This window comes from Heteronotia binoei, chromosome 9 (assembly GCF_032191835.1).
Source record: "Heteronotia binoei isolate CCM8104 ecotype False Entrance Well chromosome 9, APGP_CSIRO_Hbin_v1, whole genome shotgun sequence".
Classification (NCBI taxonomy): Eukaryota; Metazoa; Chordata; class Lepidosauria; order Squamata; family Gekkonidae; genus Heteronotia; species Heteronotia binoei.
This window is the reverse complement of record NC_083231.1, coordinates 54,028,809-54,041,232: the sequence shown is the minus strand read 5'-3', so window position 1 is coordinate 54,041,232 and position 12,424 is coordinate 54,028,809. Positions and strand designations below refer to the sequence as shown.

Below are 12,424 nucleotides of genomic sequence, written 5' to 3'. Positions count from 1 at the left end.
TACCTGGATGCATTTTTTTCACTGGAGAGATTTTGGTTTTGGTTGTTGTAGATTTCCGTACTCTGTGGTCATGGTCTTGGCATTGTGAGACCTGACGTTTCACCAGCAACTGTGACTGGCATCCTCAGAGCTGCAAACCAGAAAACTGGCGTTCTCTCTGGGTCAAATTTACCCAGAGAGAACTCCAGTTTTTTTGGGTTACACCTCTGAGGATGCCAGTGACAGTTGTTGGCGAAATGTCAGGTCTCACAATGCCAAGACCATGACCACACAGCCCAGAAAATCTACAACAACCAATTTTGTTCTTTTGTATGGGAAGGGACGTATTTTTCCAGCTTTTTTAAAAAAATAGCTAATAAAACATTTGTATTACTTCCATTGGCTTTATAAGCTACTGTGAACCTTGTTCGTGCAATGAATATTGTCCTACTTCCCAAGGGGAATACGCATTGGTTGTTATTCTCCAACCAGATTCTCCATTCAGGTAGATGCTAAGCTTCAAATAGTTGTGGGAGATCTAGGAAGCAAGACAATGGTTAAGATTTAGGATTGACTAATCTGGCTATTTGAGGGCATATCTGAAACTGCCCTGAAGGGCTTTACCCCACCTCAATGGCAAGTGGTGAAGTGGGATATGAGGTGAGGGGTAGTAAATTGTTGTTTAGATCCTTTCCTGTCTGGTTTCAGGCCTGGTTATGGAACTGAAACAGCCTTGGTCTCCCTGATGGATGATCTGTGACAGGAGATAGACAGAGGAAATGTGACTCTAATGATTCTCCTGGACTTCTCAGCAGCTTTTAGTACCAATGATCATAATGACTCTCTGGATTGCCTTTCTGGGGTGGGATTAGGAAGCATCATTTTGCAATGGTTCCTGTCCTGTCTGAAGTCTAGGTTTTAGAAGGTGGTGCTGGGGTCCTGCTGCTGAGCCCCTTGGCCTGTGGGGACTTGCAAGCCTCTATCTTGTCTCATATGCTTTTCATCATCTACATGAGGTCCTATGAAGTTCTGGGTTGGGTTGTCACCAATATGTGGATGACATTCAGTTCTATTTTGCTCCTCTGGCCAATCCTAGATAGGCTGTAGAAACCCTGAACTAGTGCATGGAGGCAGTTTTGGAATTGATTTAGGATAACAACTGAAGTGGAAGCTGAGGAGGGTATAGAAGGAGCAGAGGCTGAGGCAAAAGGATGGGCTCAAGAGATAGAGAGGAGTGAGAGAACAGCAAAAACAGAGGGCGTTTTCGCACTGACCTTCAAGTGGTGCGACCACCCTCCTCACGCCGGCGGATCTGCAGGGATTTCGCACCAGAAGCGCCGGCGCACCCAAAAGAGCCGGCGACTTCCGTCGCGAAACCAGCTCAAACGGAAACCGCCAAGAAGCAGGAAAACGTTTGAGCTGGTTTCGCGACGGAAGTCGCCGGCTCTTTTGGGTGCGCCGGCGCTTCTGGTGCGAAATCCCTGCAGATCCGCCGGCGTGAGGAGGGTGGTCGCACCACTTGAAGGTGAGTGCGAAAACGCCCAGAGGAAAGCTTGAGGAAAGCTAAAAGGATAAAAGGATAAAACATAGGAGAAGGAGTTCCACTTGGGCTTTGGACAAGAGGAGGCTGTAAAAGGGCCTCCTTGGGAGGCAACAGGAGACCACCCAAAGAAACAAGACTCCCTTTGGCTGTACTTACCTACTGAAGGGCCCTGTTAGATAACAGATGTTCATCTGTATATCTTATGCATCCCAGAACCCTCACAGTTAATCTGTTATCTGCCTTGGTAGCCTTAATGAAGGCAAAAAAGTGGGGTATAAATTTTGTAAAAAAATAAATTATAAAAAGCTATCTGAAGGAAAGGGGCCATTTATCTGCCATGTATCTGCCTCTGCTGTTGTTACTCCCGCAACAGCTGCCATAAATAACCCTCAGTGGTGGTGATCTCTTTCTACTGTCCACCCTACCATTGAAATAGCTAATGACATTCATATCTTCTGAGTCATACACAAAGCATTTTGCCTTATAGCCATATTAACATCTCTGTTGCTAGTTCAGCGTTTTGTGGCTCTAATCTCTGTTCTCCTTACTTGTCAGAATCTCTTTTTAAAATATTATTTATATCCTATCTTTCCCCATTATGGGAATTCAAGCAGCTTAAAAAAGATCCCAGTAGATCTCATCCAGACCAAGACTGGATTGCTGAATCATGTGTCTTCCAAACATACCCTGGGTTGTACAAGGGGTTAGCATGTTGGCTTTTGATAATTGTGAGCTCAATCAAAATATAGATATCAAGCGTTGAAGACATAAATAGCAACCAAGCAATGGATAACACTGTGGGCTGACTACATACTAGGGAATTAATTTACAAGGCACTCATTTCTTTTGGAGACCTCCCAAGAGAAGAGGCAGCTGTTGAAGTTTTTCATCACTAACAGGAGACAAAAGTTCAAATTGTTTCCAAAACTTTAAGGATCTGCAGATACAAAGTGAAGGGGCATGATATAGCTTGCACATTCCAAACATCTTCATTCCTTGGTATGTTTTTAAAGTGACACCTAAACAATGACTGAAAAAATAACAGTGTGGCATTAGAGAATGCAGGATAAACAGGGGGGGGGGGAGAAATATAGTAATTGATGAAAAGTTGAATTTGCTATGATTTTTTTTTCTCCCCAGGCTATTACATTGCCATTATCCTCCTCAAGTAAAAGTAGAGTGGATGTGTGTGAAAAAATGAATTGGCAGTCAAAATTTGTTTCCTGTTTTCTAAATCCAGATTTAATAATATTAGGTAGCTGGGCTGCACCTATCCATACTGAAGGAAACTAAACATACATTAGTAGATGCCTTGCATGTCTTCAAACAGATATAGATTCTGTAATGGAAATACTGGAAAGTTAGATTCTAACATTTGACTTAATAATCTCCTTGCAGAACCTTGATGCTCTGCATGATCATCTTGCTACAATATACCCAGGTATGCGTGCCCCTTCCTTTAGGTGCACTGATGCAGAAAAAGGGAAGGGACTCATTCTGCATTACTATTCAGAGCGAGAAGGCCTCCAAGACATAGTTATTGGAATCATCAAAACAGTTGCTCAACAAATCCATGGCACAGAAATTGACATGAAGGTAAGTTTTAGTGTATCCTCACCTAAGTGACATGTATCAAATGTGTAACAATACTTTAATACCATTTTCCCTACAAGAGACTTGAACAGGAGGTGGTCTTAACATGACATCCTTAAGGTGTTGTTTTTCCTTAGTCACAAAAGAGCACTATGATGTATCTCCATCAATACTAGGGGTGTGCTCACACAAAAAAAGTGGTGTTTTTCAGGTTTTGGGTATTGAACCGAAAAAATATTGGTATTTCCTGATATTCCCAAATCCTAATATCAGTATGGTGTTTTTTGTTGTTCAGTCCCACAGTCGAGTCCGACTCTTTGTGACCCCATGGACAAAGTCACGCCAGGCCCTCCTGTCTTCCACCCTCCTCAGGAAATATTTGGGATTGTAGAATTTTTCAGCTTCATTACACCTTATGGGGGGACTGTTATAGTCAATGGTTTCCATGAGCTATAATGGATAATCGAGTCAGGAGTATCTGGGTCTTGGGGGGAGCTGTTTTTTTTTTTTTTTTGGAAGATGCACCAAACCCACCAATTTTTAAAAAGATTAGACCATGGAGTCCAATTTTGTGAGCCCAAGAGCTTGCATGCACATGAAAGCTTATACCTTGAATAAAACTTTGTTGGTCTCAAAGGTGCCACTGGATTCAAACTTTGTTTCACTACTTTGGAGTTCACTCATGGCTTGGAGAAGACATTTAAAGGGACAGTGCCTTTTCCTCCTCCATTGTAAATGCCTTTTCCTCCTCCATTGTAAACAATGGTGTTTGTAGATTTGGACTTCCTGGTCCAATCTTTTTGAAACTTGGGGAGGTCGGGGTTTGAAGAAAGACACCAGATATGCTGCATATCTGGTGCCTCTACCTCAGAAAACACCCTGGCATGCCTGTGTTACTTTCAGGTAACATGGGCACACCAGGGGTGGAGCCCAATGCCACCTGGAAGTGATGCAGGCATGTCAGGGGGCTGACATATTTCCATCAGTTCTGTATAATGTGGGTGTGCTGCAGGCAGAGCCAGATGGGCATGTTGTAGTTCAGGCAGGTTGTAGGCCCCAGTCCAAACCAGGCTTTCCTGATCAGTGCCCATGCCTACTATCTGCTCTCCCCTCTCTGCTCTAGAAGTGCTGATCGTGTTAATATAAGATATGTTACATTTATTGAAAAGAAGAAAGAGAGTTGAAATAAAATGCTTTTAAACCTTTCCTTCTCACCAGCCATTTTATTATTATCTACTCACTTAAAGGAATTTGCAACACTTTTAGCTCACATTCCTTTATAGGGACTCCTATTGCCTCATGCCAGGGCTTTTTTTGAGCAGGAACTCATAGGAAAGCAGTTCCAGCTGGCTTGGTGTCATGAGGTGTGGCCTAATATGCAAATGCTGGGCTTTTTCGACAAAAAGCCCTGTGTGAAACAATGGTGATATCAGGGGGTGTGGCCTAATATGCAAATGAGTTCCTGCTGGGCTTTTTTTGTATCCATGACAGATTTGTTATTGATGTTTTTCTTCATAAAATGATGTGCTAGTGCAGAAAGTATTGAGAGAAGGAGCATATATCTAACAGTTAAGTGATTCCTAACAGATTAGTAATAGTAAGATAACTCTGTCTGTGGTCATGCTAAATCATAATGTATCATACATGAGAGAAGGCAAGTGGAGGGCATGATATGCCAAAGCAGAGGAATTAGATGGATCTGCCACATCCAAACCTTTCATAATAGAAGGATCATGTATCACAGCAGACAATCTAGGATTGCATTGAATTATCACATGCCACAAATAACTAGCTTATTTAGAAAGATTGATTACTTTCAATTTATATCTCACCCATTCCAAAATGCTCTGTGCTCTGTATTCTGACCCTCAAAGGTAACTGGTTGGTTGGCTTTGTGAAACTGGTTGCTGGACTACTTGAACTGCTGGTCTGATCCAACAGGGTTGGTAATATGTTCTTATGAATAAAAAAAAGATGTGCCTAGTTATCCTAATTCAACTTTCTCATAAATGTTAGAGTTACCAAAATTGGCATAGTAGTTTTACTGTGCTGCGTAGTATTGTTTCATCAAAGGACATCCATTGTTATGAAGCATTTCATTAGTTTTCTGTCTTAAAAAAACTGCCATTGATCAAAACTGCTGTAATTGCATACTGAGCTAAATTTAGCTTAAGAGCTTTGTTCCAGTTGTACCAGCCAGAGGCATAAAGTCCTTTGCAGATTTAATTGGTATTCCTTTACTCTTAGTTGATAAAATCCCTGTGCCTGCCTTAACTAGGGCCACTATTTCACGTATGATGACCTTTCCCCCTCAAAGCTGGCACACACATACTCTGTGCTGCAGAATTCTGTGGGATGAAAGACTTTTACCTACTTTTCGTGTTTGCTGTTCATTGAAGGCAAATGATTACATGTTACCCTTGCAAAAGATGGAATCAGGGGCATATAGACCTCATAGCTTGAATTTGGCAGGAAAGGAAGTTAAAAGGACCCTTGCTTAAAAAAACAATCCTTAATTGGATTTCTTGCTATGTAGCATAAAGCCATTTTCCAAATTGGCTTTCCTTTCTTATTGATGTGACCTTTCCTTTAGCCAGGCAGAAGCAAATGCAAAAAACCCATCTTGCTTCAAATTACAGGAGGGAGAATCAGTTAGGAGTCTGTTTCAAACCTGAAGGGTGATTTGTCTTGATTTTAACTGCTGTTACCATGGTGAAGGAGTTCGTTGACTTGATAGGTTGACGTCACTTGCTCACTAGGCCCACAGCGGGGGTGGGGTGGATAATAATCCAACTTTATTCCCAGCTGTGTTGCTTCTGCTGATGCTCTTTCATTTACTAAACTAATCCTGTGGTCCTGCTGCATGCCGGCAGCCATGAAGCTTGCATAGCTTAGAGCCTAGACTCTCCCAGAGGAAAAAAGCAATAGGCTTTCTAAGGAACAGAGAACATAGCAACACCACTGGAGTCCATGGCGTTATTGCAGTCATCCATCAATCATGCAGTGGCAGGCCAACAATGCATCAAAGGAGCAAGTCTATACTCTTCATTCGTGACTTATCTCTATGTCACCTTGCCCCCAGCACACAAACAAACAGTAGCAAGGGAGACACAAACTAGGCGCTTTTCATTGTGTGAAACACTATGGTGAAGCCAGGAAGGGCCTTGTGGACAGGAGCCCAAGTCCACCTTATGCCTCACAAGAGTGCTGATAGCAAGTCCTTTGGCAGAAGGGCACATGGGGAAGGACAGACACACAGTCCAGGCATCACTACTTTCTTACAGCATTTTACATGTACCTAGTCTTTTTTTTTACTGATTCAGAGTACATTGAAGGCACAGCTTCCAAAGCTCTGTTGGAAGGTTCCAGGGAAAACACATGGCCTCCCCAGGCAGGTGTTTATGTCACTTACCTCACAGACAGGGCTCTTTTTCTAGCAGGAGCTCCTTTGCATATTAAGCCACACCCCCTAATGTAGCTAATCCTCCTGCAGCTTACAGTAAGCCCTGTACTAAGGACCCTCTAAGCTCTTGGAGGATTGGCTACATCAGGGGGGCATGGCCTAATATGCAGAAGAGTTCCTGCTGGAAAAAGAGCCCTGCTCACAGATCACTTTGTCCTTGCAACCCCAGCTACAGTAGAGGTTTCTTTCTAGTGATTGTACCTGAGATGGCATCTCTGTAGCATTCTGAGCAGACCATATGGTCTTCCTGTGTTCTTTGCCAGCCTTAATTATTCTCACAAAATGCCTTTTCTCCAGAATTCCCATCACACAACCCAAGTCCCCATGTGGGTGCTGTAAGAATGCACAACATGAGGCCAGAATTATACCGCCAAATACTTGCATACTGTACTATCTGAGATAGGAGTGGCCTGCTGGGGCTTATATACTGCTCATTGATTCCATGCTGTAATTGGCTGCAGAGTAAAGTGGACTCCTATGCTCAGTTGGCTCCATAGAGGTGAATTATGAGATGGGAGCAGTTGAGTTCAGTGAGAATTCTTTAACTTACTTTGCCTCTCTTGACAGCGTGACATTACACAGCCATCAGCAGTGGGACTGAAATTTGAAGGAACTTAGTTTACTTTTTAGTTTCTCTGGTACCATCCAATCCTAACAAGGATACTTATGCTGTTGCCCTCTTTGTGCCAGCAATAGGGTTTTTTACATCTATATAGATTTTTTTTTTTGGTACTGATTCAAAGTAGACTGAACAGAGTAGAAATGTTTTTATCTGAGCTTTGGCTCAAGGGCCTCTTTCTTTCCCAGTTTTTGACTTTTTTTTTTTTTTGCTCTTCTGGTTTATCACACTCTCCTTCCTGTACAGGGTCTGATATTCACGCTAATAACAAGTCAGGGCTGTCAAGTAAGGTTGCAATTGTAATTTTGTGCCATTATTGACTTGTATTCATTCTGTAGCGGTTAGGGGCTAGCATAGTTCTGAACAGAATAGCGCCAAGGTTTATCGAGTGGGGAAGACTTTGCTGTAATAGTAAGTCATGTTTTGGATTTTTCATGAGCTGAGTGACAGAGGGATGCTGTGTTTTTTATGTAGAGGTTTCTAGAGGAGTCAAGGTTTTTTCTATTTTTTTACAGCTTCAGAATTATTTTGTCATAGCTACCTGAGTGAAGGACTTTGGATGGAAAGAGATTCTGAATCACTCACAACATGTGTTACCTGTTCAAAAACATTTCCAATCATGTTAAATTTTCAACTTTTTTGATTTTCATGGACTATTAAGACGGGGATGCAGTCTTGTCATGGGGAGTTTTCTCTGACTTAGTATCAGGTCAGGTACCTTATGAATATCAGTATTATAAAACAGTCTTATAAGGAAATCTTAGGCATTAAAAGGACTTTAGAAACATTTGCATGCTTTTCATTATCCTTGCTAGATAAGAAGTATCTTTCCAATGATGTGTTTATGGTTGTACTGAATGCCATGAACATACATTACTTAAATCATTCTCGCAATTAAACAGTAGTGAATCATAGGTAATACTGTTTCATTGGTGAGTTTTGGAACAGTTTTGTTAGCTACTTTCTAAGAGCCGTAGTCTACTGTTTGCATTTACAGCAACAGTATCATTGCATTATCATAGCAATAAGAACGATAGGGATCAAAATAATCTGTTTGCACAAGAGAAGAAACTTCTTGTGCATGGTGGCAACTACCATTTTTCTGCCCCAGTTTACAGTTCTTTGCAATCCACAAAATAGTTGTTTCAGAGAGACTATGCAACGATGATGTTGCATAGTAAGTTGTAGCCAGGATGGAAATCAATGCAAGCCAACGTATTTCCTCTTACACAAGTGGATGATTGAATAAAACAGTGCGTTGTAGAGTTGTTTTTATTTCCTAATACATTCATTTTTCGCCATCTCATTTAAACCCATAGATTGCATTTTATTGAGAATATTGGTGGTATTTCTTTACTGTTCCCCTTGTTTTTTATTATGTACATGATAAAGTGGCACCATTGGTGAGTTACCATTTAATCTCGTACCTTTGTTCTGCTGCATAAAACTCCGTGGAAGCTTTGTTGAAAGGCAACATGTTGAAAAGGGGTCACTAAAATAAATGACCATAGAGGACCCAAAGAGGTAAGAATTGCATTATTAGGACTAGTGATGGATAAAAGAGCCCATGGAGTGCAGTAATTAGAGAACCAGATTGACATGGGATTCAAATTTCCACTCAGCCACGAAGCTTACTAGACAACAATACCCATTCACCCTTACTCTTTCAATCTAACCTACTTAGTAGGATGATTATAAAGATAACATGGAGTAGAGGAGAACTAGAACCTTATTTAGAAGAAAGCAAGGAATAGACAGAAAATGACATCATAGCACTGGGGTTTTTGGGCTGGGCTTGCAGTGTATAGGGAACAAGAAATTCATATTCAGTTCAATTTGATCCTACATTTCAAATCCAGTACCAAAAAGTGTAAGTAACTGTGACTACCATTATTTCTTAAAATAAAATAGCTACTGTAATGTAAATGAAGGAGGCTAAAAATCATTAACCATCTTTTCTTTATTGTGTGTAGGTTGTTCAACAAAGAAATGAAGAATGTGATCACATTCAGTTTTTAATTGAAGAGAAGGAATCTAAAGAAGAGGATTTTTATGAAGACCTGGACAGATTTGAAGAGAATGGTACCCAAGAGTCTCGTATCAGCCCCTATACTTTTTGCAAGGCTTTCCCTTTTCATATTATTTTTGATAGAGATCTTGTTGTCACCCAGTGTGGCAATGCAATTTATAGGGTCCTTCCACAGGTGAGTTGCAGTTTTTATTTGCCTGTCCTCCTTCTACACAAATGTGACTTTTTTACTTTGGTTGTAGTATATCGTCTGCAAAAATTCACGAGAATGCCTTTTCTATAATTTCACATATGTTTCTGGTAAATATTTTAAAGTTTCCCTTCTACTAGCCTTTCCCCCCACGCTCTGAGTAAAGACAGAAGAAACTAGGTTTTTCTTTATGACTGATCTAAAATGCTGTGATTGGGCCTGCAGCATGGCAGGACCCGGGGATCTTGTATCATCTTCACATGCCTTTTCAAGTGCCAAAACAGCCCCTATTTTGGCATTTTAAAAGGTGGGGGAGCGGACAAGAGTGCTTGATCTTGCCATGCTTCTGGCCCAATCAGGATTAAGTCCTTGCAGCATTTTTTTAATTGCCCAACTTCAGGTGTAAAATGGTGATAGCATCCAAAGTTTGGATTAGGGTTGCTAGGTCTGGAAATACCGGGAGATTTAGGGAGTGGAGCCTGGAAAGGGTGGCATTTGGGGAGGGCAAGGTATAACATCATAGAGTTCACCCTCCAAAGCAGCAGGTTTCTCCTAGGCAACTGATCTTGGTTAGCTGGGGATTAATTGTAATAACAGGTGCCCACTGGAGGTTGAAAATCCTAGGTCAAATCCATGGACACCATAATGTATAGTTTGCCCTGGTATACAGTTCAGTAAGTGGAATCCATGCTGTGAATGATGGATGTCAAGATGGTACTCTGGAGCAATTACCATTGAGGAGGGACTTGTAGAATCTGCCAATTTTAAAACAGGAAACTCTTTAAAAATATAAATATGAAAGTACTAAATTTGAGTTCCAATTTCCCTTTTTAAAATATGGTGCACAGCTGTAAAAAGATGGAATCCAATAGCAAAGGGGGAAGAGCCCCCTAAATATTGTATTATTGCATGCAATATAAGAAAAGCAGAATATAATCAAAACATCTATTACTGACGATAAATAATTTTAGTTCTTTAAAGCGAAATTTCTCTGTTCGTTATGTTTCAGCTCCAACCGGGATACTGCAATCTCCTGTCAGTATTTTCTTTGGTTCGGCCTCACATTGATATAAGTTTCCATGGAATCCTCTCACACATCAATACTGTCTTTGTATTGAGGAGCAAGGTAATAATCTAAATATGGTCCGTGCATTTTTTTCTCAGTTAGTATTCATGCTTTTCTTGGATGAACAATAGAGTTACAAGACACTGAAATTATTTCTTTAGTACATTCTTGAGGTATTTCTGTTTGGGTCCAGGAAGGAAAAAACAGAGATAAAACACACATTTTACTGTAGATAATAATAGAATCATAATAAAGTGGATTGTGGGCACAGGAAGACATGTCATATTAAGTTGCAGTTATGACCTTTTTCTTTACAAGGAAGGGCTGCTGGATGTGGAAAAGCTGGAGTGCGAAGATGAATTAACTGGTACTGAAATTAGCTGCTTACGTCTTAAGGGTCAAATGATCTACTTACCTGAAGCAGATAGCATTCTCTTTCTTTGTTCTCCAAGGTAAGTAATAAGTGACAGTTGCATCATTACCAAAATGGATATTGTGATCTTGGACTAAAACATTTCCTGAAAGACATTTTGTTGCCATAATAGTTTAAGTCCAGTGAGGGAGGAACTTCTAGTTGCAAGAAAGATGGAATTACCATCCTGTGTTTCTTTGCTTCTTCCTTATATTACAACATAATAGCGGTGTAAAAAAAACAAATCAGTATTTGGGGTGTTTGGGTATATTGAACCCTCCCCATCAGTGTTTTCCAATATTCCTGAACTAGGAATAAGGCCTGTTGTGGAGAAAAATACGAGTGCCCCTCCCACCTTTGCTGTCTTCCCACCCACCCAAGTGAAAGCATTCATTTCCTCCCACCTCAGCAGGAGCTTATCTCTGCCAGAATTGCAGCAGTTACAATTCTGAGTGATCTCCAGCCCTTACTTGAAGATTGGCAACAGTAGTTCCCAGGAGGAAATGGCTAATTTGGGGGTGAAGTCTATGGCATTGTACCTGTCGGAGGTCCCACCCCTCCTCAGACTCATCCCCTTCAGGCTCCACTCCTCAAATCTCCAGGAATTTGCCAACCTGGAGCTGGCAACTGCGAAGTCACACTGGCTGTCATTGGGGGGGGGGGTGGCTGCTGCTGAACAGGAGCAAGCAGCCAGGTCTAGTTAAGTCATGCCAGTCAAGTGGCATCAAGTCACCCAGAGGGTGCTGCCAGGGCTAGGGTAGCCATCCTTCAGGTGGAATCTGAAGATCTGGGATCACAACTGAATTCCAGTCAACAGATCTCTGTCCCCATCCTAGAGAAAAGAACTGCTTTGGAGGGTGGACTCTATGGCATTATATTCAGTCAAGACCTCTCCCCTCCCCAAACTCTGCCTTCCTTAGACTTCACAACAAAATCTCCAGGAATTTCCCACCAACCTGGAGCTGGTAGCTGTAGTCAGAAGTGGGCCCAAGGAGTTCTGCCTCAAAAGGCAAAGTAGACCTTGAAAAGGTCTCCTCCCCTCTGCCTTGTCAGGAGCAGACCCCTGCTCCTGCAAGGTAAGTTTTGCCCAGAGGGGCAGCAGGCTGTCAGTGTCAAACAGAGGGTTTTTTTAAGGTCATGGCAGGGATTGATTTTATGAGGTTCTGCATGGCAAGCAGATGCTATATCACTAAGCCGCAGCCCCTGCTGTTGTCATCCCTTTGGACTTGTAATGACCTGCCAGTGTCAGTTGCAGAGAATGTGAAGGTATTTTCTTTCTATAGCAAGAGAGAAATTGTAAAGGACGAAGGTAATTAGAGGTATTAATGGACTGGTGATGTTGTGTGTTTCCGCCTGTCTGGCTGTGCAATGCATTGTCAAAAGCAGCCCCACCCCACAATGGCCTGACTCCATCCCCAAGACACAGCCCCTGCCTGTGTCATGCAAGGTAAAGCATTTCTCAACAAAGGCCAATTTTCTCCCTCCTCAGCACAAAATCTTCACTGGGCAATCCAGCATGGTAGGGATCCT

General features: G+C 41.7%; 1 protein-coding gene across 1 annotated transcript in view; it reads left to right on the top strand.

Annotated features, from left to right (window-relative positions):
* Positions 1-12,424, top strand: part of GUCY1B1 (guanylate cyclase 1 soluble subunit beta 1) — a 70,592-nt gene that overhangs the window by 35,015 nt on the left and 23,153 nt on the right. The window contains exons 5-8 of the mRNA XM_060246608.1: positions 2,921-3,118; positions 9,171-9,401; positions 10,426-10,542; positions 10,801-10,934. Of these exons, the coding sequence (XP_060102591.1) occupies positions 2,921-3,118; positions 9,171-9,401; positions 10,426-10,542; positions 10,801-10,934 (680 nt within the window). The remainder of the gene's footprint in view (positions 1-2,920; positions 3,119-9,170; positions 9,402-10,425; positions 10,543-10,800; positions 10,935-12,424) is intronic.